The following is a 26,694-nucleotide window of genomic DNA, read 5'->3' as shown; positions in this document are numbered from 1 at the left end:
TTACTCAGGAGCTCTTCCGAATATTAACTACGCACAGCTGTTTTGATGGAGACAAGGACATCTCTTCGTCTTAAAGAGGGAGGCGTGTTTTTTTTTTTAAAAAAGTGTTTTAAATCCCCAATGCCACTGAAGCAATGCTGCAAATCAATTCTCTCTCAGTCTAGGTCAAGCAACAGTAGCAAAGCCGCCTGCAGTTACGCGCCGGCCCCGCTTGCCTTAGCCTTCAAAGCGAGCCGTTGAAGGCATTGCTTTGCAGCTCCTCCACGGCTTCAGGCGTGCTGCGTAGCTTAGCCAGTGCTTTCCCTTTTCCTTTACAAAAACTGTCAGGCAAAACCGGGCAGAAAGATATTGGCTGCAAGGAACTCGGAGGCTCCTCCCAGAGTCTGGATCCCGAGATTTTTTTTTTTTTTTTTGGACGATTTCTTCTAACTCCGTTGCAAAGGCTGGCGAAGGAAACACAAGTTACCGCACTGCAAAATCGCGGAGCGGTCTCCGCTTGGAGGAACACCCAGCTCTCTTGCTCCTCTCGCCTTTCCTAAAAAGCTACCTTGGATGGCAAATGGTTATAGGGGGCCAACTGGCGGTTGGCGATCGGGAAGGGAAAATGCTGATGACCCTTTGGATTTCTGCGCAAAGAAAGCTAAACGAGATAGAAGACAATGAAGACAAAAAAAGGCTCTGAAGCAAAGACATTCTCGCGGACCCTCGTTCTAGTGGTCTGAGGGTTTGGTCCGGCTTTTTGGGCTCCAGGATTTTGGGGGCGAGAAAGGGGAACAGGGGAAAGGGGGGGAAAAAGAAAAGAAAGAAAGCACCTCCGCACAATTGATTTCAGCCGGTGTAAACCTTTTATTGGATTTGTAGATTCCCCATTGGATATAAATTTTCAAGGCATTCTCCCGCGTGCACAAAGATCATCATGAATTCGGTGGCTGGGAATAAAGAGAGAATTGCAGTCACCACCCGAAACAGGAAATATGGGGTAAGTTAGTCCTCAGGTCAGGGCGCACAAGGATGCTTGAGAGCCCCGTCTGTGGTTTTTGTGTGTGTGTGTATGTGTGGTTTTTTTTTTTTTTTTTATACAAAAGGGTAGCCTCTCGTAGCTTTCCAAGCGGATCTAAGCCGCCTGTTAAGCGGAATGTTTCCAATCAAGGTGCAGTTGGTATATATCAATCAGGCAGGTCTGCTCCGTCATCAGAAAATTGCGTGAAATAAATCTGGGCAGGTTGCCTTTCCCTATAGCTGCAAGACTCCCGGTGCCTCTAGCGAACTTTTGCAGCCTCCCTCAGGTTCCATTTCATTGCTGGAGAGCCTCTTTTGGGTAGTGGGTTGCTTTTTTTTTTCTTGCACAATACCTCGGATGCCTTTTTCCTCCAAGGGTAGCTACAGTCAGTCCTGACTTGGGCGAAGGAAGTAAGGTGGGGGGGGGGGTGGGATGTGAGAGAAAGAGAAGAGAGTTACTGTCACTCATCTGGGCTCCTTAGGAACGTGTATGTATGAGACACCTCCCTTCCCATTTTCTTGGGGGGGGGGGAATCGCCCCCAGGTCTCCTTGAGTGGAAATCAGAGTAGGGGAGAGGTGGGCGTTTTCTCCTGCTTGGGGCTATTGTGATTGCTAATCCCAATCCCGGGTCTGATTAATCGGTAGGTGCACTTGGCTGTCCGCTTTCCCCTCTTAATCTGCTCCCCCCTTTCCTTCTCCGCTCAGGTGAACGACTCCTGCTCCCCCACCAAACCCGCGGCGCCCTTCTCGCCGGAAAGCTGGTACAGGAAAGCTTACGAGGAGTCCCGGTCCAGCAGCCGCCCCGCCCCAGAAGGAGCAGGCTCGGTGGTGGGCTCCTCCGGCACCCCTTCGCCTGGATCGGGAACCTCCTCGCCTGGCTCCTTCACCGGCTCTCCGGGTCCCGCTTCCCCGGGGATCGGCACCAGCTCTCCGGGCTCTTTAGGAGGCTCACCCGGCTTCGGCACCGGCTCGCCCGGTTCCGGCAGCGGAGGAGGCTCCTCCCCGGGCTCCGATCGCGGCGTGTGGTGTGAGAACTGCAACGCCCGCTTGGTGGAGCTGAAGAGACAGGCACTCAAGCTGCTGATCCCGGGGCCCTACAGTCCCAAGGTGAGTGGAGCGGGGACGGGGAGGGAGCCGGGGCCGCCGCCCTCTCTTGGCGCGTCCCGTCTTGGGCTGCCTGAACGGGGAGGGAAGGGCCACCGCGAGAAGAGCCCTGGTCGCTCGTGTGCACGGCAAGGGGGTGGGAAAGTGGACCTCCTCGGTTTTGCAAGAGCAGCCTTTGGGCAAACTGACGCGCGTTCCAGCTGGGTGGGAGTGCAAGTCAGGGCATTTCCCTCATCTTGAAGATTGAGAACCCGAGTTGATGACCCACACCAGGTCCGAACGACCATTAGTAGGCTAGTCGACCCACTAAGAATGTGACCCTTGGACCACAGGGTGGTCCAAAGCTTGAAATGTTGGCCGTAAGTTTCGTTTCTCTTTATAAATATCCTTTTAGGTTTAGGCGCCTGTGGATTCACATTGCAGTGTGGATCCCAAAGATCAAGGGTAAGAAGGGTTGTGAACTACAGCTCCCAGGGGTGTGTAATTCTACAGCGACCACAAATCCATAGGTCTCCTAAGCCCTACCCAGAACTCTAGTAGGCTTTGGCGGCTATGAATAACTCATATCTATTGCATGTGTAGGTGATTATTGTATGGCCCAAGAGAGAAAGAATTTGCCGGAAATGTGTGGTTAATCTTGGAATAACCCTGGACAAGTTATCATTTCTCACAGTTTTCTCCCGGAATGGAAACCACACTTTACAAGTTATGCTGATTTTTGGTCTCAATACTTAACAATGGAACCTTCCATTGGCAGGTCTTGCAGCTCCATATCTGCAAGAGCTTCAGCCTCAAACCTTCCCTTCTTAAATTTTGCCTCTTCCAACAGTTGTGTTTAGTTATTTCCATAATCCTGTTAGTATGAATGCTAATGGTAGCAGCTACAATTAGATTCCTTTAATCGATGTCAGAGGTGTCAAACTTGTGGCCTGCGGGCCGGATGCATCACACGCTGACTGCGCTAAGGGAAAAATGCACGAAGGGGAAAAAAGTCATGATACTGTCACGTGATGACTGTGATACCATGAGTTTGACACCCCTGATCTATATAAATTAAATGATAAAAGATTTAAGTTTCATTGAGTCACTGTCGTTTTGGGTGAAAATTATCTACTGAATGCATTTTACAATATACAAATCTAGATGACTGATCTTTTCCTCGACAAACTATCTTCAAGTACAGCATTTTCTTGAATGAATATTAATAAGAGTTCATTCCTGAGGTCTGGACTGATGCAACTGAAACATAGGTTAATGCAACTTATGAAACATGCAACTTAATAAAAAAGATTCATAGTTTACTGTCTGTTGAATTCATAGATCATGTTACAGTAACATGGCATAACAGCACTTGTGGAACAAAAAAAGATTGAACATTTGTAAATGTTAATATACAAAATACATAGATATTTATTTGAAGCAGCATTTGATATTTTGAAATGTGTAAATCTGCATAAAAAGCATATACTTTTTTCAGTATATGATTTAGTTCTGTAGGTAGTTTGTACTTACAAGCATTCATTTAGTGACTGTTCAAAGTTTATGATGACACTGAAAAAAGTGACTTATGGCCAGTTTTAACACTTAGAAGCATTGCAGCATCCTCATGATCACGTGATCAAAATTTGGGCGCTTGGCAACTGGCATATATTTATGACAGTTGCACTGTTCCGGGGTCCTGTAATCACCATTTGTAACCTTTCCAGCCAGCTTTTGACAAACAAAATCAATGGAGAAAGCCAGATTTGCTTAACAACTGCGTGATTTGCTTAACCACCGTGAAAAAAAGGTTGTAAAATGGGGCAGAGCTCACTTAACTGTCTTGCTTAGCAATGGAGATTTTGGGCTCAATTGTAGTCATATGTCAAGGACTACTTGTCATGACATAAATGCTTTGCAGTGTGATCCTGTTCATGCCCACTCAGAAGTGTGTTCATTTGAGTTCAGTGGTGGACATTGTTGTTCAGTTGCTTTTATGAGTTGGAGGACATTTTTAAAGGATTGTGCTTCAGTAATTGCTACGTTCTATTCTTGCAAGGCCATGCTTGTTTTGTCAGTGATAATACACAACAACTGTCTTCTGTTGACCTCTTTTCTACAGCCTTTAATTTTACCAGATATCAGGACCTTCTTTCTTGCTTCCCATTAGAAGCCTTAGCTTTGTTTTTAAAACGTTGCATGAACAAACTGGTTTTATATCATCTATGTTCCATGATACTCATCCAAAGTCCTTGGTGTTCTCAGCAATTTTTTCCATAATTCAAAGACATACATTTTATCTTTAGCTGTTAAAAAAATGTCCAGCTTTCTGAACTGTGTTTTGCAAATGGGCTCGACAATGTGTACTTTTCTTGATATTATGATTGTGCATTTTAATACTTTGTGTATGTCAATCACAGTCTTGCTTACAAGTAGGAGACATCTCTTTATTTCATGGCTGCCATCACCATTCCTATGAAGAGCTGAGGTGGCGCAGTGGTTAGAGTGCAATACTGCAGCTACTTCAGCTGACTGCTAGATCAGCGGATCAAATCTCACTGGCTCAAGGTTGACTCAGCCTTCCATCCTGGGTAAAATGAGGACCCAGATTGTTGGGGGCAATATGCTATTTAGTATACTGTCTTTGGTGTAAGCCTCCCAGAGTCCTCGGAGAGTGGGCGGCATAGAAATATGACTAATAAATAAATAAATAAATAAATGATTTTTTCAATCTAGAAAAATAATAGGATTACAGACTTAAATTTTTTGTATGGTATATATCTGTTATGCAGGCTTCTTTTTAATTCATTTTACAGTTAATGATCATGATGGCCACTGAGAACATCACTTGCTCAGTTCAGCATTTTGCCAGTATAATTTCACACTTTAAAAAAAATATTAGTTTTATTCTGTGTTTTATTGTCCTATAATTTAGTTTAATAACATTTCTGCCACAATGTCTTTTCTATAGCAATTTCTCTGTTGACACTGACATCATATTTTATCATAATTTCTAATGCAATTAGATAGCCTGACTTGGATAGCATTTTGGGATTTGTTTTTAATTATGAAATGTAGGTTAAGAAGTTTGAAATTAAAAATAAAATTACCAGAGGTTAAGTTAAAGAGGATGGATTTTTGGATTAAAGTTAGAGTTGGAGTTAACCCAAATTGCTCTCAATGCAGTGTTGATTGCATAAGATGGGGAATTTGTCATACCTAGTTTTCCAAAGCTAGTTCTTCCAAATATTTTGACACTGCAATTCTTGGATTTTTGAGCCAGCATCTGGAACACCCTAAGTTGGAGATGACTGAAGTACTAGCATAAATGTCTGCAGTAAAGATGATCTTAGGGTTATGGGTAGTGAAAACAAACGTTGAAAAGTCATAGCTTGTGTAATACAATATTGTAACTGAAATACCTAACATTTCAGTATACCTGGAAATTTAGAGCATTGGTATATATGGCAAATATAATTTGCTTAGATGGGTAACAAGGTCCTACTTTGTTCCTATCTGGAGAATTAATGCATGTTCATCTCATGGAATGTAGAACACAGGAGTAAAAGCTCTCATGTCATATCTTTCAACATATAATAATCCTTATAGTATTATGAGAATTATAACTTGAGCGTCACGCAGCAGGGTGAATGCTCGTCTTCTCCTAGCTCCTGCCCACCTAGTGGTTCGAAAGCATGCTAATACAAGTAGATAAATAGGTACCACTTTGGTGGGAAGGAAACAGCACTCCACAACATCATGCTGGCCCCATGATCGCGGAAATGTCTTCGGACAGCCTTGGATAATCCTTGAAACAGAGAGGAGCGACATCCCCTATAGTCAGCAACATCTAGCATAGTAAAATTTGCAGGGGCTCCGTTTCCTTATCTTTATAGTATACCATTACTATATACCAGTGTTGGCGAATCTTTTTGGCACCGAGTGCCAAAATGGGAGCACATACACTCGGGAATGCCGGAAACAGGAAGAGCAGTTCCCTGGTGCGCATATGTGCACTGGGAAACTCAGCTTCTGGTTTCTGGTGCACACATGCATACCAGTGACCTGGTCTTTTGGTTTCTGGCGTGCATGTGCACTCAAAATCCAGCTGGCCAGCGCGCATGCGTATACCGGAAACCAGAAGCTCATTTTCCCAGCATGCACATGCATGCCATGGAGCTGCTCTTCCTGTTTCCGGAACTCCCTCTGTGTGAAGAACAGCTGGCTGGCACGCAGGTGCACGCCGGAAGCTGGAAGAGCAACGGGCGACGGCTGGTGTGCCTGGAGAGAGAGCTCTGTGTGCCATAGGTTCGCCATCGCAGCTATATACTATATATGATTATACATATTGCAGTTCTAATTTCTTCCCTCCAGTTTGATCATATTACAAAGTCAGCAATTTCTTGCTTTTGAATGACTTTGCACAATCTTGATTTTTAGCAATTAGCTAAACTATACTGAATATAATAGAATACTATTTTGAAACTATTATTTCATACAAACGATCATCAAATCCTCAGTTAATGGCAAGTGCTACACAACACAAGAAAATATTATTTAGGTGAGAGCTTTCCAATTGTCATTCCTTTATTAACTGTGACTATAAAGATGGTCATTTAATAAGGACACAGAAACCCAGGGAATATATTGTTTCCTAGGATACATACACATGGCAAATTTCATATATATCATTCAGAAACATGCAATCAGTTATGCTACTGTACAGATTATAATGATTGTGCAAAACAAAGTCTTGGCACACCTGCTGTTGAGTGCATTTCTAGGGGAACAAGGAGCCAGTTCAGATGAAGATATGTGATACCCAGCTAAGACCAATAGAAGAGAATATTTGGAGTTCAGGGTTGAACTGTGAGGTCCTTGGTGCTCTCTGAGTTTGATTGTAAGAAAACAACTAAGCTCAGAGAACACCAAAGACCCCACACAGCTAAGAAAATGGTATTGCTATGAAACAAGCTTGAGAAGATTGCGTGCAGAGTGCTTTGCTTTCCCCCAGTTTAATTAATTTCTGTTCCTTTATGCAAAGGGCAATATATTGCAGTTTGAATTAACAGCTAGTTTTGAAGCTTGTGCAAAACACTGAGGTCTTAGAGTTGATTTTCCCCTTTGGATTGCAGGTTGATTTACCATATTTTTAATGCTTCTCTGTAGCACTATTTATTATTTTGGTTTATACCCTGCCTTTCTGCCAGTAGGACATCAAGGCAGTTTATAATCTAGAATGAAATAATGAAATAAAAACAATTTAAATTCCTGTGGCAAAAAAATGGACCAAACACTTAGATGAATAAGAGCATCTTAACCCTTTAAATAGAGGGACGCAGTGGCTCAGTGGCTAAGACGCTGAGCTTGTCGATCGAAAGGTCGTCAGTTCAGCGGTTCAAATCCCTAGTGCCGCATAACGAAGGTGAGCTCCCGTTACTTGTCCCAGCTTCTGCTAACCTAGCAGTTTGAAAGCACATAAAAAATGCAAGTAGAAAAATAGGGACCACCTTTGTTGGGAAGGTACACAGTGTTCCATGTGCCTTTGGTGTTTAGCCATGCCGGCCACATAACCAGGGAGACGTCTTTGGACACTGCTGGCTCTTCGGCTTTGAAATGGAGGTGAACACCACCCCTTAGAGTCGGGAACGACTAGCACATATGTGCGAGGGGAACCTTTACCTTTACCTTTTTAACCCTTTAAACGCAGACTCTGAATAATTGTATTGTGTAGATTGGGAGCAACACATAAGTGTTAAAACAGTAGAGAACAGAATAGATTATAATGTCTCCCTGAAATTCGGTTTTCTCCCCTTCCCCGGGTGTTTTAGAGCTTTAACATCTTGGAGCTTTGAAAGAGTACCTGTCTTCTGGTTGGAAGTTTATAGTCAAGGAAACAGTGATTTTTTTTATTTTTGGCATATACATGAGAACTTTATTCGGAAGATTCTGGCTTGTAAAACCCAAACATAAAATAAATAAATAAAAAAAGATACTGGCATTGGGTATATATTGAACGTAGCTCCCTCAAATCAATCAATAACCATTGCAAGCCTTCTTTGTCTCTAGTTACAGAAAGAGGTTCCAAAGTTGGACTCATGGTTTTAACGCAGGGATATGAACCACAGCATCTCTCATTTTAGAAATTAAACACTCTGGGAGAGGTTTTCTGTGGATTATGAGAAGAGCTCTGCATGTGTAATGTCGTTCTCTGAACAATTGGTTCTTTATTTGGATTGGATTTTGAGCAGTTTGGTGAAATGTACCTCCCACAGCAGTTTGCCTTTCAAAGCAGCAGGAGTGAAATAGCACTGGCATTGCATTAAAGGTTTAACAAGTCCAAGAGCTTCATTGGGGACTCTTTTAAGCATTGTTCTCTTCCATAGTAACCTTGTAAATGTGGTTGAGCCAGTGGGTTGAATGATTGAGACAGAATGCCAGTTGGCTTTCAGAGTCAGGTCCAAATGTTATCAATTGATAATATTTACACACATACTTGAAGTGATTGTTTTTGGTGGTTTAAATCAACAAGCATAAAGTTAAAATACTGCTTTTGAAAATTCCCTAATACTTGCTTGTTCGGTTTCACTTATCACTGTTTATTTATGGCACTCTTTGAAATAAAATACAGATGACCCCAAATTTCTGAATGAGATGCTTCTATGTTTGCACAGCAAATTTGATCATTTCTTCTAGCAACATCCAAGAGCTGGTATCTCCAAATATGCAAATGAAAACACAAAAAAGGTTGAATCTATAGAAATGTCCCTTTGAATTGCAACCTGTGACTGCAACATTAAACCAAGTCATTTATCATAAGGTTTGCTGGGTCAGCAGTTAGAGTCTGCCTGAAGGCACTGAGCACCAAAAACAGTGCTGCTACTTCTGAGTTAGCATCCTTCAGGCGCATTGAGATGGGAATTTCCAGAAATTCCATTTAATATAACCATCTGGAGGATCCCCATTTAAGAAAGGTTCACTTAATGCATAAACATAGATACAGAATGTACGCAGAAGAAAAAAGAATGACATGATGCAGTGAGAGAGATTAAATTTCATAATTATAAAATTTAAAAGTTTTTTTTTTAAAAAAAAACTATTGTTAAAAATGTGTGACAGTCGCAAGTATCCTATTTGCATGAAATAGTAACGGTGCCAAAGTACTACCCGGGCCATGAATGTTAGCAAACACTTTTCTTCTGCATCTTTCCTGACAGCCCACGGTTAAAACTAGGATTATAATTGCTTTCTTATGTTTGCCTTGTTTGGGAATGAAAAGTCGAGCCCTGCCTCAAATGGGCAACTACAGATAGTCCTCGATTTATAACTACAGTTCAGCCCAGAATTTATGTTGTAAGTGAGAAATTTGTTAAGTTAGTTTTGCTCTGTTTTACGACTTTTTTTGCCACCTTTTTAAAGTGAATCACTGCAGTTGTTAAATTAGTAACACAGTTGTTAAGCAAATCTGGCTTTCCCATTGATTGATCAAAATAGTTAGACTCTTCCTTCCCCTCCCATATTAAGACACAAGAACTGGGACTTTATAAGGTTTCAGATTTTACTTGAAAGGGGTAATATGGATGTGTTTCACTCCTGTTTTCTCCTGATCGATTTTGTTGCAGTTGTCCAAGATATCATGTTTTTACATGTTCTCCTTTTATGAGCCAAGGAAAACAATGGGTAGTGTTTAATTAACTAAAGTTCTGAGAAGTTGTGTTCATATAATAGTTTTGGCTATACTCATTTAAAAATCTGGAAATTATAAACTAACACATCTGGGAAGCACTGAAGGGGGAAAGACTACATAACAATATTTTCAATGACTTAAATTTATGACCTACTATATTTAGAATAACTAGAGACTTTTGACTACATTGTTGCCACTACACAGTTATGGGAATTGTATAGCATTATTGGAAGAATGATCAAGTCTGTGTTCTTGTCCATTCATCATTTGTGAATCCAGCTGATTTAGCCTTTTTGTTGACTCCTGTTGAGAGCAGTGTAGAAATGTCATTAGCTCTAATAACTTGTCAGCAAAAGTCTTTTATAAACCTAGACAGCAATATATGTTTTAGATCCTGCATTTATTCCTTATTTAAAATGCATTTCACTTGTATATTTGAAGGTACAGCAACAGTAAACATGAAAAAATCCATGAGAAGTAATAAAAGCATAGCTTTTAGTATTTCTTAAATATGTAGTGCACATGTATCTTTCTTTGAAGTTTGCCTCTATGATGTGAACCAAATGCTTTTTTTTATTGTTTTGTGCTCTGACTGATCCTTAGACATGAAATTATGCAGCCAAGCATATTTTGTACAGAAAATTGAATGCTTAACCTGGAACAAGAGTACATTTGACTAGCTCATAGTTATCACTGAAGTGTGGAACATTAACTTCAACACAAAACGTTTACTCACAATACGTCAACAGGAAGAGAATTTAGGAACTATGGTTACAGAGCACATAGCTAACCTCTAATGAGGAAAGTCCATATCTTAATTTAACTATTTCAACTCTATCCCCTGGCAAGTTTCTGGGAAAAGGAATATGCCTTCTTTTTCTTTTACTGATAAATGCACATGATAGAAAGTATTTTCAGTTAAAAATATATCTAACAAACTGTAGGAAGTTAGCACCTCCCCCTTTCCTAGAGAAATGAAATATTTTGGGAAATATTAAAAAGGCAGAATGTTATGTTTCCTTGGATGAGAAATGGAGAAGCACATTTTAAAGATGAAGCAGCTCCCATCTTCCTGCCCCCACCCTTTGTCAATGGGCCAGAGGCAGAAACTCAATCTTTGTCAATGGACCATCATCTGCAACACAATAGGACCCATCTAGCAACAGAAACTCACCACATGGCACCTGGGAAGATTACATCAGCCAGCAAGGCTAGCTAAGACCCCCACGCCCTGGGAGTCTGACAACCAATCAGGATACTCTTTCTGGGCCCCAGGAAGTTTAAAGCCAGAGAGGGCATAAAACCAAGGCACGCTCAGCATCTCAGCCCCTTTTCTGCTCAGGAACTCAAACCATGTGATCCTGTCCACCATTAAACCATCTTTCCAAGCAGTCTCCATGTTTCCAGTGTCTTTTTTCCCCACTTGGAGCTGAACCCAGAAGGATATTTCTTCCTACAAAGCTAAGCTATAGTTATACTTCAGTTAACAAGTTTTCTGGAGGAACAAAAGAAGTGACTTCATTGTTACGAAAACATAAAAAGAGCCCTACAGAAAGTTGCTAAGGCTGTTCTTGGTCCAGATTTTGTTTCTCACAATGACCAACCAAATAATTCTCAGAAGATGAAGACATTTTCTCCCTGCAGTTATCCTCCTATGAACTGGTATATGTAGGATTGCTATCTCCATCTGTAGATAACACTATCACTCATTTTGTGTGTCCTCTCAGCAAAGTCTGAAAGATAAAATGCTGCATGGAGAGATCTGATTGTGTCCCCTGTAAGAAATGATATGTTATGGAAATCATCCACACTCATTTTTGATTTTTTCCATAATTTTGCTTACTTGGTCTTTATTTCCTCCAGAAATGCAAAAAAACAAAACAAAAATAAAAATCCCCTCCCCCCCCCAATAGCATCCCTAGGTAGATCCAGCTTCCTTTTCGTGTCCTATTTAAAAAGCTTGCAGGGCTGCAAATATTTGCCTCCACTTTTTGCTTTGTCAGTAGTCCGCAATATTGATAATATTGAAAAAATCCCGTTGCTAATATAATGGAAGACAGTTCCCTTCCCACTTATGGGTACTTAGAGACATTCCTAGCTGAGATGAGGCAATAGTTTAGCAAATGGCAAAATAATGGAACTTCATGTTCATCTAGACCTTTAATTTGTGAATAAACATAGCCAGATTTTATAGAGACTTAATTTTGTAGTGCAAAAATCTCTGTCAGTCCAAATAGAATTATTGCATTAGAAGTGTGAATTTAAATAGCTGGGAGCAATAATTTGTCTGCGTTTCAGAGGATTAAGTCTATAATACTTTAGGCAGCAATAGCTAGTCTTTTGTATTTGCAGGATAGGTCATAATACCAAAGCATAAAACTACGGACAGAATATTTTGCAGTTGCATGTATGCCAACTGAATTTTCAAACTATTATTTCTTTACCTTCATACTGCTTTTTAAAGCCTCTTCTTAAAATTACTTTACTTTATTCAAGTAAAATAAGCATTATGTGCAATATTAATGTTCTCTTTTATTGGAATAAGTATTATTTCAACAGAAAAATATTTTATGATTTAAAAAAATATTTATGTTAAGAATTGCCATCATAATGCTTGCAGATTGTACCTTTTTGGTTGGCTATGCTTACTAAAATCAGTAAGATTTTTATAAAGTACATTTGCTTTGATTAGATTCTTGCTCAGCTTTCCCTGATCTGGATTTTTTTCCTATATGTTTTTGTTTATAACTCCAATGAGCCACAGCCTGTTTTACCAATTGTCCCATATCCTCTGAATTTTTGACTGGGGACCCCCCTTAAAATCCTGGTTTTATTTTTTTGGAAATAGGATGCTATAGGACCGTGATGGCGAACCTATGGCACGGGTGCCAAGGTGGCATATGGAGCCATATCAGTGGGCATGCGAGCTCAGCTCTGGCACACATGCGTGCGCCGGCCAGTTGATTTTTGGGCCTTCTGGGCCCACCAGAAGTCAGGAAACACGCTGTTTCCAACCATCGGAGGGCCTCTAGAAAGGGTGGGGAAGGCTGTTCTTGCCTTCCCCAGGCTCCTAGAAAGGCTCTGGAGCCTGGGGAGAGCGAAAAATGGACCTACTGGGCCCACCGTGCCATCGCGTGCCAAAAGCAGGGGGAGCATGGGAGGGCCGGGGCGCCTAGAATTATGGATGTGGGCACACGTGCATGTGTCCCCTCCGCTCTCCCCCCCCCACTTTTGGCACGCGATGGCAAAAAGGCCATCACAGCTATAGGATGTGGCAATATTGGAAGAAGTAAAGGTAAAGCAGAAATGTAATACAAGGATTTTGCCTTTTGACAATATTTTCTTCTTAATGTTCTTACCATGCTAAGGACTTATTTCCTTGAAATGCACTGGCACATTTGCATCTGCCTTAAAGAACCATGAAAACATAATGTTTAAAGTAAAGTATTATACTGGTATTTGTTGACAAATGTCTGCATAATGTGTTTTCTTTCCATTCTGATAGGCTTCCATTCAGTCTTCTTTGAGCTGTTGGTATCCTACTCTCTGACCTGCCCACTCCCCAGAAAAAAATGGTATATACAGGAAATAGTCTGGTATCACTTGGGTTCAGAAACAGAAATAAGCATTGAAGCACAGAGTCAGTGAGGTCAGTTGGAGCTCAGAAGATCATCCAATTGCAGGGGCTTTTAGTGTTGGCATAAAATGATGAAAGCCTACTTGTGTGCTGGAAAACAGCTCATCCAACTTCAGAAGTGGCTGGTTACCCAGATAGAGTCTCAGTTGTGAAAATACTGTATGGCCTTCATGGTGAGTGAATCATGTCCTTTCTGAGGCAGACTGTGTGGATAAATCCTTATAGAAAAGATTTGTGTAGGACAGAAATCTAGAGTAATCTGTGTGGTGCATGCATCATCTCTTGGATGAAATCCTCATGTATATTATAGTTACTTAAATCTCGTTCCTCCCCTTGAAAGATTTTATGCTAATGAATTGGTTGTGGCACTACTTTGGATATCTTTTTTCCAAATACATACCCATGAATGAAGGTTGTAAAGCTACTCTTGAGAATATTTGTAAATCTGAGTGCTGCTAAATTCTCCAAGAATCGAGTAGCTTCCTTTCCTAAAGGTTTACATTCCTTTTCATTAGAAAATTGTTAACATTTAGCTTTCAGAGTGAGAAGAGAATTTCATTGAAGACTTATTCCATAATGATTTTTCGTTCTTCATTGAATGCATAATCTTTCTCAAATCTGGGTCAGCAGCACTCTAAACTGGGCAACCTGCCTAATTCACTGGATTGTCAAAAGCAAGATAGTTTTTTTTTATAAGGGGGTGGAGTGTAAAAGAATTCACACCGAGTCAGCTGCATCAGCAGTAATATCCTGGATTATTTTTGGAACGCTAGATGATTGGGATGGTTCCAAACAACCAAACAGATTGACAGCTTGCTGTGTCTGTCTTTGCAGAACCATTATGTCATGAATTTTTATTCAGGTCTGGTTTCTGCATGTGTTTGAAGCATTGAGAAAACAAAGGCTAAATATATATTGCAAATTGAGCTAGTTCAATTTGAAAACAGGCTGAACAAAATTTAAGTGTCTCAGGGAAGTAACTGGAAGCCTTCCGTCCATACTACAAGCTCATTAGTTTGAGTGAGTGTTGCGTAACACCTTAGTCTACTTACATATCAGAGGCATAAAGAGGTTGATCATACCTAGGATTATGTCATTTAAAAATGCAGGCACAGAAGGGACGTTGGTCTTACCGTGATACGTTCCTTCTCGTAGTGTAAAATGGGAGGTGCCAGTCTGGGTATTCCTTGCTCTAGCTCTATGTCCTGAGCTGAAAAGTTCTGAAGATCCGCCTCCCTGGTGACGTCTCTTCAGTTTTTGCCAGCGAAGCCAAAGCGAATGGTACACAGTCTGAAAGATAGAAACAACATGCTCCACCAGGGGAGCCGGCCCAGGCAGCCACAGACAGGGTGGGGCTGGCACCTCCCATTTTACACTACGAGAAGGAACGTATCACGGTAAGACCAACGTCCCTTCTCCATAGTGTAGAAATGGGAGGTGCCAGTCTGGGATATACCAAAGACCGGCCAGCCCTAAGGGAGGGAACTGTCCTGGGCCGACGACCCCGGATCTTCATGAACCCGCTGCAGTACTCTTCTCCCAAATGCTGCTTCCGCCGAAGCAAAGGAGTCGAGTCTATAGTGACGGATGAAGGGAGTGGGAGTAGTCCACGTGGCCGCCCTACAGATGTCCTCCACTGACGCCTGAGTAGACCAGGCCGCAGATGTGGCAGCACTGCGGGTGGAGTGGGCCGTTATCCCCTGAGGCACCGGGAGAGCCTGAAGCTCATATGCCGAAGAGATGCACGTCCTAAGCCAGCGCCCCACCGTGGAAGAGGTCACCCTGTGGCCAAGAGTCGACGGCTGAAAAGAGACAAAAAGAGCCTCCGTCTTTCGGAAAGAAGAGGTCCTAAAAATGTAAATACGGAGGGCCCTCCTCACATCCAAGGTGTGCCAGGTCTGCTCCAAGGCGTGCCTAGGCCGAGGACAGAAGTCTGGCAGGATCAACTCCTGTGCTCGGTGAAACAAGGAGTTGACCTTAGGAAGGAAGGCAGGGTCCAGCCGCAGAACCACCCTGTTGGGGTGAAAAATACACAGATCTTTCCGCACCGATAAAGCCGCCAACTCCGAGATCCGTCGGGCAGACGTGACGGCCACAAGGAAAGCTACTTTACACGATAGGAGACGGAGACTAGCCTCCCTCAATGGTTCGAAAGGTGCCTTTGTTAACGCCTGAAGGACCTTAGCGAGGTCCCAAGTGGGAAAACGGTGAATAGGCGGTGGTTTTAAATTAGCTGCCCCACGCAGAAAAATCTTCACCCTTGGATGGTTAGCGAGGGAACCCCACTTCCCAAGTGTCAAGACAGTGCCTAGCGCAGCCACCTGTCGCCGTAGAGTGTTAGTGGAAAGTCCCATGTCCAACCCGTCCTGAAGAAACTCGAGCACCTCCACCACGGATGCTGAAGTTGGACTCAAATGTCTAGAGGCACACCACACCGCAAACCTGTTCCATGTGGCCTCGTAAATGCGTGTGGTGGAGGGCCGCCTGGCCGCCTGCATCGTCCTGATGACCCTGGCCGGAAAGTTCTCCCTCCTCAAGAGCCCCCGCTCAACCTCCACGCGGCTAACTGTAGTCTCTGCGGGTCCGGGTGCAGCACCGGACCTTGGCTGAGGATGACTCTGTCCGGGGGAATCCGCCAGGGCCTGGCGACCGACAGGTCGACGAGGTCGGCGAACCAAGGCCGCCTGGGCCAGTGCGGGGCCACTAACACCATCTCTGCCCCCTCCAACAACAACTTCCGAATGACGGCTGGGATCAAGGGTAGGGGAGGAAAGGCATAAAGGAGGCCCCTGGGCCACGGGGTCCGCAGAGCGTCCACCCCCGCCGCTCCCAGGGCTGGAAAGCGGGAGAAGAAAAGAGGAAGCTGTGAGTTCGCTGGAGAGGCAAAGAGGTCCACTACCGGGCGACTGAACCGGTCGACAATCTCCGCAAAGAGGTCGGGATGGAGCCTCCATTCCGAGGGGTCCACAGTAGCTCGGCTCAGCCAGTCGGCCTCGACATTGTCCGTCCCGGCGATGTGGTCCGCTGACAGAGACAAAAGGTGAGTCTCTGCCCAAAGGCAAAGGGCCTCCGCCTCTCGCATGAGAGTCTGGGAACGAGTTCCCCCTTGCCTGTTGATATGGGCTTTCGTTGTTGTATTGTCCGTGAGAAGAAGCACATGCTGCCCCCTCACCTGCGGCAGAAAGGTCTGGAGAGACAGGCGGGCAGCTCGGAGTTCCAGCCAATTGATCTGGTGAGACATTTCGAGGCGTGACCAGCGGCCCTGGGCCACCTGGGATCCGCAATGACCCCCCCAGCCCAGAAGACTGGCATCTGACGTTACTACCACCCTGTGAGGCTCCCTGAAGTAACAACCCTTCTGGATGGCCTCTGACGTCCACCAGGTCAGGGAACGCAGAACCCGTAACGGAACTTGAACTCTGATCTTGGACGAGCTCATCCCTGCCTTCTGAAAGGGAAGCAAGAACCACTGTAGTGGTCTTGCATGGAACCTGGCCCAGGGAACAATGTTCAGACAAGATATCATTTTCCCCAGCAGGTGGGATAGTTGGTCTACTTGAACTGTCTGGGACCCCTGAAGGGAATGAATCAGTGTCCTTATACTGTCCTGTCTGTCCGGGGACAGGAAAACCTGCCCCGCTTGCGTGTCTATCAGGGCTCCTAGGTGCACTAACCTTGTGGAAGGTATCAGATGACACTTTGCCAGATTCACCGAGAACCCGTGGTCCCTCAATACCTGTATTGTAGTGGCCAAGTCCCGTTCTGCTCGCTGCTGGGAGGACGCTTGTAAGAGCAGATCGTCGAGGTAGCATTGAATTCTGATGGGAAGAGACCTGAGATACGCCGCCAAGACAGAAAGAACCTTGGTAAACGTCCGGGGGGCGGAAGCCAGCCCGAACGGCAGGGCAAGATATTGGTAGTGACGGCCTGAATAGCAAAACCTCAGGTATTGACGATGCTCCGGCCGAATTGGTATGTGGAGGTATGCTTCGGTCAAATCGATGGAGGCTAGGAAGTCTCCCTCCCTGATTCCCGCCAAGATGGAATGCAGGGAATGCATTTTGAACCTCCGGTAAACGAGAAACTCGTTCAGACCTCTTAAATTTAGAATTGCCCTCCACCCCCCCGAGGCCTTTGGGATGACAAATAGGATGGAATAGAACCCGCACCCCCTCTGCCCCAGTGGAACTGGCTGAATGGCCCGAATATCCAGCAAATGCTGGATAGCCGATTCCATGAGTCCCCGTCTGAACGGGTCTCCAGAAACGGGGCAGGAGAGGAAACGCCTCGGAGGAGGTGAAAGGAATTCGAGGGAGAGCCCTGCTCTTACTGTCTCCCTCACCCAATTGTCTGTTGTTAGGTCGTCCCAGCGGTCTGCAAACAGGCTGAGCCTGCCTCCAAGAGGGTCCAAAGACGGACAGTCACTTAGATCTCCTGGCCCCTCTGCCCCCAGAGCCCCTGAAGGGCTTGTTGGACGCCTGTTGGCGACCCCGGGGGAAGGCTGATCTATCTGCCTGGTAAGTAGGTCTAGAGAAGTGAAAGGGCCGTTGCTGACGGGGAAAGCTTGGCCCGGCTCCCCCCTGACGGAAGGAGGGCCGCCTATAGTAAGGGGAGGGACGGAAATCTGATCGCCTGCTCTGGGACGGGAGGACCTTCCTCTTATCCCTCGTTTCAATGAGTAGAGGATCTAAGGCTCGGCCAAAGAGAAACCCCCCCTCAAAGGGAGCTGAAGCTAACTTCCACTTATTCTTCCCGTCCATTCGCCAATGACGCAGCCAGAGCATACGTCTAGCAGTGACTGACGAGGCCATGGCTCTGGCGGAGAACCTGGCAGCGGCCAAGGTAGCATCCGCCGTGTATTCCGCTGCAGCTAAAACCTTAGAAAGGTCCTGGTGTGCCCGAACATCATCTGGTGCCAAATGGCCTTGTAGCTGGCGGAGCCATCTGACCGACGCTCTGGTGAGGAAAGATGCTGCCGAAGAGGCTCTTACAGCCCAGGCATCCGCCTGGTGCGCGCGACGAAGTGCCGTCTCCTCTCGCCTATCTTCTGCCTTTAAGGCGTCCTCTGCATCAGGTGGTAAAACAGAAGAAGAGGTGAGAGCCGCTACCGGAACATCCACCTTTGGAACCTCCAACAAGGCAAGCATGTCCGCATCCACCGTAAACAACTGGTTGTCCAGCCCTGAGGCCCGGGAGGGTAGAGCTGGGGCTGCCCACTGTCTACGGATCATGTCCAGAAACATTTCCGGAATGGGAATGGTATCTGCCTCTACCGCCTGCTCTGTGAAAAGATAATCATCCTGCTCTCCAGTACCCGAGGTACCAGAGAGTGCTGGGTCAGGGCCCAATCGAGCAGTGGCCCTGGCCTTAGTCAGAAGTGGCTTCAAAAGGGCGGGGTTAAATAAGCCCTTGAAAGCTGGCCTGGGTGGTTGCACCTGATCCCCATCCGAAATCTCTCCCTCTTCCAAACAGTCTTCTGCATAGTCAACTAGTTCAGAGGGAGAAGGGGAGACCTGCCCATGGAAATCCTCAGAAGGGGCAATAAAGCCCTGGGACTCTACCTCAGGTCTAAGGGCATACATTTGTGCAAACATCTGTGACTGAAGCTGCATCCCTTCTGCAATGCCCTGCCTAATTGCCTGCTCCACCCAGGACTTCATGGAATTCTGAGCATCCAGTTCCCCCCCCCCCATCCTGACGAAGGCCAGCCGCCGTGGGGGTAAATGTGGCTTCAGGGCGATTAATGGTCCCAGAAGGCCCTGGACGCTGATGGGGCTCGTCCTGCATCTCTGGAGACCAAGCCCTGGATGGCCCAGCCAAGGTGGGAGAATGGACAGTCTGAGGGACAGGATCTTCCACAGTCTGAACTGAAGTCTGAAGCGCAGGCACAGTGGCTTGAGGTGTGTCAGCAGCCGTATTAATGGCAGCAGCCCTTGCAAATTCTCTGTCCAAGGCACGTTGTCTAACTTGAGCTGTCTTTTCCTCAGCCTTGGAACGCCCAGGGCGAGCTCTAGCCTTGGCCTTAATTTTATTAGCTGCAGCAATGCTGGCAGTTCGAGGCCTAGAAGCCCTGCCCCTGTCAGGTATAGGAGACCAGGAGCCCTCAGCAGAGAAGGAAGATTGCCTGCCAGCATCCCCCATGATATAAGTCAGTTGTCAATCACAGGGAAACCAAAATCCAAAGACTCTGCAAAAAATAACAAAGGAGAGAGAATATATATATATATATGGAGATATATATATATATATATATATATATATATATATATATATATATATATATATATATATATATATAATTATACAGGCCTTGAATGAAAAACAAAATGGCTCTCAGGTCTCAAAATGGCCGCTCTTCAACTGCCACAGTATAAATAAAGGCCCACTTAGAAATTTAGAATCAGTATCAGGTCAGGCCAGCCAGCAAACCCGCAGATATAAATTACACTGTTAGAGATCCACGCTTTTCACTGCTTCACGAGTGTAAAAGCAGCAGCGCTGTGCCCAAAGGTTGCCAGGGGATCAAAGCCGCCTGGACTAAGTAGCGCCAAGAATGCGCGGGGACGAAAGCCGCCGCGACTTACAAGCCGCCATTACTAACAAAGGCGCAGCGAGGCCCTAGCGCCATGCCCAGATTCTTCAGCCATTGCCACTTTCATAGAAACTGCCACATTCAAAATAGCCAGTTCCCAGGCTAAGAATCCTGCTTGCAAGGCTGCAGCAAGCTTCACCAGGCAAAAAGGCAAGAAAAACGCCGCTCCGCTTCACAGCTGACGAGCGGTGATCAAAAGGGACGCCGCGGCAGCCAAAATGGCGCGCGCGGCTCCCGCGGCTGTTTGGGAAGCCTAGGAGGCTTCCGAAGAGGATCTGGAGGGACCGGGGCGAAAGCCAGCCGGCTAGCCCTTCACAGCCGCCCACAAGATAGGGGAGGTTGGGGGAGAACAACAGCCACCCCCCCCACGCTCGATCCAGAACCGGAGAGCGCCCCTTTGACCAATACCTGGTAATCCAGCAAAGGAGAGGCTTTCTGAGAAGAAACAGAAACAAAATCCAAAAGAAAGAAAAATAAAGAAAATCCAGGGAATTAATGATCACTATTTTGGCTAGCTCAAAGCTCAGGAGCTAAAAATTGCAACCAGAGCTGTGCTGAGCTGAAAAAAACTGAAGAGACGTCACCAGGGAGGCGGATCTTCAGAACTTTTCAGCTCAGGACATAGAGCTAGAGCAAGGAATACCCAGACTGGCACCTCCCATTTCTACACTATGGAGAATGCTTGTTTTGAATGTTAATGTTGGTTAAGTCAGAAATTATTAAGGGCTAAGAATTTACTTCTCTATAGAGAATGAAATAAGCAAGAGAGGCCAGCTGGAATCTTCTTCATTATGCTAGTGTCTTGATGTGAAGGACTATTTAATCAGATGATCTCCCTATTTACATTTGGAAGTGGAGCAATCTCAGGAAGATTCATTTTAAGTTGCCTATTCATTTTTATTTAATGGTTAGATTTATATCCTCAAAAGAGCATGGGGGAACAGTCTACATTTTGTCCCAACAATAATCCTGCCCTAAAGTAAACCAGCGAGTTTCTATCCACAACTTTTATCCCTGCAGGAATTTATCATTATTTTTTGATGAGCTGCTGCTTAATCTGTATTTAAATTTATTTTTGCTCTGTGATAAATATTCTCACATGGGTATCCTTAAATAGAATTTTATTTTGATTTTTAGAAGCTGGCTGCCAATTTCTCTTCTATTCACAACTCAAGGTTTTTTCATTCAAAAGTCCAGTCAGATTTCATTCAGAGAAATCTTTTTTAAGTTAGTGATGTCTACATCAGTGTTTCTCAACCTCAGCATCTTTAAGATGTACGAACTTCAGCTCCCAGAATTCCCCAGCCAGTTCTAGTTCAGTGGAGAAGTCAATGCTTAATGCTCATAATTTCCAGCTAGTATATTTGATTAAGGCAAAGTGTGGGGAACTAGCCAAGCTTCTAGAGGCAATATTACACTTTACAGTCTTTTTGCCCTTTTGTTTATTGATGGCTAGTGAAGAAAAAAAGGCATTCTGGAGAAAATTGAAAGCTGTGACTCTTGTTTCTCCTTCTGTAATGGATCCTATTATCAGTTAACAAAGTCTCTTAAATTAGGTTAATATTGGTGATGCCATTCCCTGTTGTTCCTCTGGAAGGATTAGCACATTCTAAAGCTGCAGTATACAAGCATTTTCATCAAATTGTTTCCTGCAGTGATGTTGGGATTACCAAAATGTCAACATATTCAAGGCTGCAATAATGCTGTAAGTAATTTTGATAACAGTTTGTCTGTTCACTTACTGAATTTCCCCTTCAGGTTTTCCAAAAGGTTTTTATGCACGGTTTTTGCATACAAATTCTTCAGAGGCTTATCTTTGACAATGGTTCAGAAATTGTGTTTGTGTTTATTGTTTATGAAGAGGAAACAACAGAAAAAACAAAAATACCAATAATGATACCTTATACCTTATATAAAATTATTCCGTTTCTAAACAATAAAAACATTATATAAAATTATATTGGTCTACCTTTCCATTATATTAATAAAGACACATTTCACATGAAGGGTGTGAACATTTTTTTATTGTTTGAAACTCGGAATAGCGGTATGTTGGTCTCAAAAAAAGAAACAGGCTTATTTTGCTATGCTATATGCATGATAAATCCTAACTTCTTCTTCAATAAAATTCTGTATTTTTGATCTGTAGTTAAACATCACTATTATATCTTTCCAAAACAATAGTAACAAACTGGAACAATTTTAGGGTGCATTCAAATTATGAGTGTCTTGGTTTTCTCTGTTTTTTTTGGACATTAATTCTATTTGTTACTGAATCACTAAAGATCCAGAATAGTTTACAGCGGTGCAGGCAAAACAAAAAGAAAATTCTATATAACCATTTAAAATATCCATGGCAAGCATCATTCAAATCAAACTATCAAAGACAACAGTAGAAGACAACAATTACATTGAAATGAAAAATTGGCAACAATTAACTAGTCTTTTACTTCTCATCTATTTTAATCATTTTAAACACTTCTTGTAATAAATATATCAAGTTATTTGGCGCCTAAACCTCCATTTGTTTAGTTTCCATGCAGCTGCATATTTCATAGAAACATATTTTATTGCAAGCTTCCTAGAGAGTGGAACAAAATTCATCAAAGTGGGAATTCAGCAGCACCAATCTAGAATGGGGGTGGGGGACGACACATTTTTTTTTATTTCAGCATTATGTTTGCTGCCTACAAATTAAGCATGTGGAGAGTTTTGCTAATCTGGTTTATTCCTGCCAATATTTGGCAGAATTAAAATGTGATGCATCAGTTTCAGTGTGTAAACAAGAGTTTTTCTTTTTACATATTATTGCAGTTGAAAATTTGTAGAATTGAAAATGACATAAATTGATCTTAATATAATACAGTGATCCACTGTATCCAATTGTTATTTTTTCTAAGAAAGAAATATTTATTGGCAAAGTATTGATAAAATGTTTTCCCCTACCCTTTTAATAAAGGATGCGGTGGCTCAGTGGCTAAGATGTTAAGCTTGTTTATCGAAAGATCGGCAGTTCAGCGGTTCAAATCCCTAGTGCCGCTTAATGAGGTGAGCTTGTCCCAGCTTCTGTCAACCTAGCAGTTCAAAAACACATAGAAAATGCAAGTAGAAAAATAGGGACCACCTTTGGTGGGAAGGTAACAGTGTTCCATGCACCTTTGGCATTTAGTTATGCTGGCCACATGACCACGGAGATGTCTTTGGACAGTACTGGCTCTTCGGCTTTGAAACGGAGATGAGCACCACTCCCTAGAGTCAGGAACGACTAGCACATATGTGCAAGGGGAACCTTTACTATTACCCTTTTAATATATATCTAGTAACATCTAATTCTATCAAAATCTAAATCTTTTTTAACAGGAATCTGTGCATTAGAAAATATGCACAATTATTGATCTATAGGCCAAATACAGAATGTGATGCTTTGATTCCAGCATCATGGGCATTTAGATCAGGGGTGTCAAACTCAAGACACGGGGGCTGGATCCAGCCTGCAGGATGCTTAGATCTGGCCCATAGGGCTGCATTGGAAATAGTGAAGGACCGCCTTGCGGTGCTTCTGCCAGGAAAAATGGGCTCCTGAGCGCTGTTTTCGCTGGCAGAGGGTTGCAAGAGGCCATCCCAGCCGAAAACGGAGCTTTTCACTGACAGAGTGCCTGGGTCGTCACAGGCGCCCCTCAACATGAGTGATGTCATGCTGGCCATGCCCATCCTGGCCACACCAAACATAACCCTGATGCGGCCCTCAATGAAATTGAGTTTGACACCCCTGATTTAGATTATTGAGCCTTGCCAAAAACAAGGCTTTTTAAGAAGTCACATCTTCTTGCATGGCTGGATGATCACAGGACATTCTCAGGTTAGAAGCTAGAGAGTGACAGGAAAATGTTGGTTTCTGCACCAGGAGAATGTAGTGGTTGCTAGGCTTTATAATCTCCAAGAGAATCAAGGTCAGCTGAAGTATTAGTAAGAGAGGGGCAGGGGATTTTTACTTCTCCTCCCCAGTAATCATGAATGCAGCCTGGAAAACTGCTCCTAAAATTCAGAACAGGTGGTTATTGAGTGTAGTGTAGTGCAGTTTAAGAAGTTATTGCTGCAAATAAATTGGAAAGTTCAGCAATGCATGCAGAAATACTTGATAGGACACAATAAATTATTTCAACCAGTTTGATTTAAAGTTCAGAATTTAATGGACAGGAATAAATAGCTTTTTTTTTCATTTCAAAAACACTTCATTCTGTATTTTCCTTTTCAAAGAACTTTTAGATATCAATTCATAGCATGAAGTTATTAGATAGGGACGAAGCAATGCAATTCGGAAAGACTAGTATGGAAGTATGGCTAAAATGAAAACGCAGGTGTCATCATGGAAAATCCTATAAAATTATTGCAATCTAATTCCACTAATATAAATCCACTGGCAATGGTTGGGTTTTCCTAACCCAAGTAAAGTCATGGTTTATGTACTGTGTCTTAATGAATGAACCAGAATGAGTTGCATTAAGCTGCAAATCAGTTTTCAGATCACTATAGCTGAATTCACATAATATTAAGTCACATAATATTAAGCAAAAGCAAACAAACAAACAAACAAGCATGAATTAAGCCAACAGGCTTAGGAGGTGATCTTATTTCTGTACTAGAAACTCAACTAAGACAAGCTTTAAGTTTTTTTAAAATAGTTATCATTGCTTGGGAGTGACTATAGTGTATGTCTATAGAGGGAAGGGACATGGTGGCTCAGTGGCTAAGATGCTGAGCTTGTCGATCGAAAGGGTGGCAATTCAGCGGTTCAAATCCCTAGTGACGCGTAACGGGGTGACCTGTCCCAGCTTCTGCCAATCTAGCAGTTCGAAAGCATGTAAAAAATGCAAATGCAACCTTTGGTGGGAAGGTAACAGCATTCTGTGCACCTTTGGCATTTAGTCATGCCGGCCACATGACCACATAGACGTCTTTGGACACTGCTGGCCCTTCGGCTTTGAAACCGAGATGAGCACCACCCCCTAGAGTCAGGAACGACTACCACATATGTGCGAGGAGACTCTTTATCTTTTATAGAGGGAAGGGAGAATTTATGGGATAAATTTTAGGTGGAGGGGGGGAGAGAAACAACAAAGATGAAGCATAAGAAGAAAATGTTCTGACCTAGGCTTCCTGAGACAGTAAAAAGCACACAATTAGTCCCAAAAACCCTCTTTTTATTTCAGTGGCTGTGAATTCTGTTCATTCACAGCCCGTGATGAATCACAAATAGTTTGTAAAGAGTCTGACAGAAGTCTGCCACAGTCCTTCAGGATAAGGCTGATAAGCACCCACCTTTATCTCCCTTGACACGCTGCCAAAGACCTAATTGGCAATTAGCTTTGCAAGGCCACACGGAGTACAGAGTCAAAACGGAGCTTCAGAATTTAAACCGACCAGCGTGAACAAAGTTGCTTCCTGCAAAAGCTCACATGCCTTTGCTCCTCCTTTATGTCTTATGGGAGGGGCCAATCCTCTCCAAGTCTTACTTCCGAATCGCTCCTTTTGTCTTAACTGTTCTTGCCTTCTGGCAGTTCTATGCATGCGCGCACTGGGAACAGGTTCCCCCTGTTCCTCTGCCTCACTGACGTCAGACTCTGGAGCAGGGGTGAAATGCTCCTAGTTCGGACCGGCTCAGGCGAGTAGGTAGCGATGGTGGCGGGCAGTTCGGAGAACCGGTAGCAAAAATCTCTGCCCCCGCCCCCCCCATGCCCAGCTGAGCCGCGTGATCATCAGAGTCTTTTTTTTCTTTTAAATGGCTCTGACGATCCAGGCTCTGACGATCCCAGCTGAGTTGCCTGCTAATCAGGCAACTCAGCTGGGATCGCCAGAGGCATTTAAAAGAAAAAAAGTTTTTTCTTTTATATGGCTCTGATGATCCAAGCTCTGACGATCCCAGCTGAGTTGCCTGCTCATCAGAGCCTTTTGAAAGCATTTTTTACATGGTTTTACATGTAAAAAATGGTTTTAAAAGTAAAAAATAAAAATAAAAATTGGCCACGCCCACCCAGTCACATTAAACCCCCCCCCCATCAAGCCATGCCCACAGAACCGGTAGTAACAACTTTTAGATTTCACCCCTGCTCTGGAGGCTCCGGAGTCAGCACATAATTCCCAGATGGCCCTGGCCCCATCTCTGCCTCCGATAGAGAGCCCTCATCTGAGCCTTCCCCAGACTTCAGGACTGGCCCATGTTCTTCCCCAGCCTCCTCATTGTCCGACTCTGCTGCCAGCTCCGCAGACCATAACAGAAAAACATTAGGCAAAGGTTTGCACAACCAAAGATATATATCAGATCACCATGTAAGATGGGATGGGATCCTTATATGTCCAGCTCCTCAATGAAGGATCATTTCATATGTTCTTAGTTGCCTTGCCTCCTGCTGATTTAACAGTTAAATAATGGATAGAAGGTACTTGTTTGATTATCTGCACCTTAGTGTCTCTCCGCATTAATATTCCATTTCAGTTTAACCAAAGATGAAACATCTAAATTTGTGTAATCATTTTGCTGAGGTGATTTCTTGTCATGATTCTTTATAAACACTGAACTGTAAATAAATATAGAAGGGGAAAGAGGAACTTTTTTGTTTTTATTTTTTAAAAATTAACACCAGAATGTTTCTTTTTTTTTTCCCTTTCCACCCCAGTATGTATTTTGGCAATTTTTG

At 43.7% G+C, this 26,694-nt stretch overlaps 1 protein-coding gene across 1 annotated transcript in view; it reads left to right on the top strand.

Moving 5' to 3' along the window:
• The first annotated feature begins 911 nt into the window (after positions 1 to 911).
• The window catches only part of KIF26B (kinesin family member 26B), a 352,803-nt gene continuing 327,020 nt past the window's right edge, over positions 912 to 26,694 (top strand). Inside the window, exons 1-2 of the mRNA XM_070950509.1 lie at positions 912 to 979; positions 1,706 to 2,107. Of these exons, the coding sequence (XP_070806610.1) occupies positions 917 to 979; positions 1,706 to 2,107 (465 nt within the window). The 5' untranslated portion in view covers positions 912 to 916. The remainder of the gene's footprint in view (positions 980 to 1,705; positions 2,108 to 26,694) is intronic.

The sequence above is a fragment of the Pituophis catenifer genome, unplaced genomic scaffold (genome assembly GCF_029215685.1).
Source record: "Pituophis catenifer annectens isolate HBS135680 unplaced genomic scaffold, rPitCat1.0.hap2 SCAF_1, whole genome shotgun sequence".
NCBI classification, from domain to species: domain Eukaryota; kingdom Metazoa; phylum Chordata; class Lepidosauria; order Squamata; family Colubridae; genus Pituophis; species Pituophis catenifer.
This window is presented reverse-complemented; position numbering and strand designations above follow the sequence as displayed.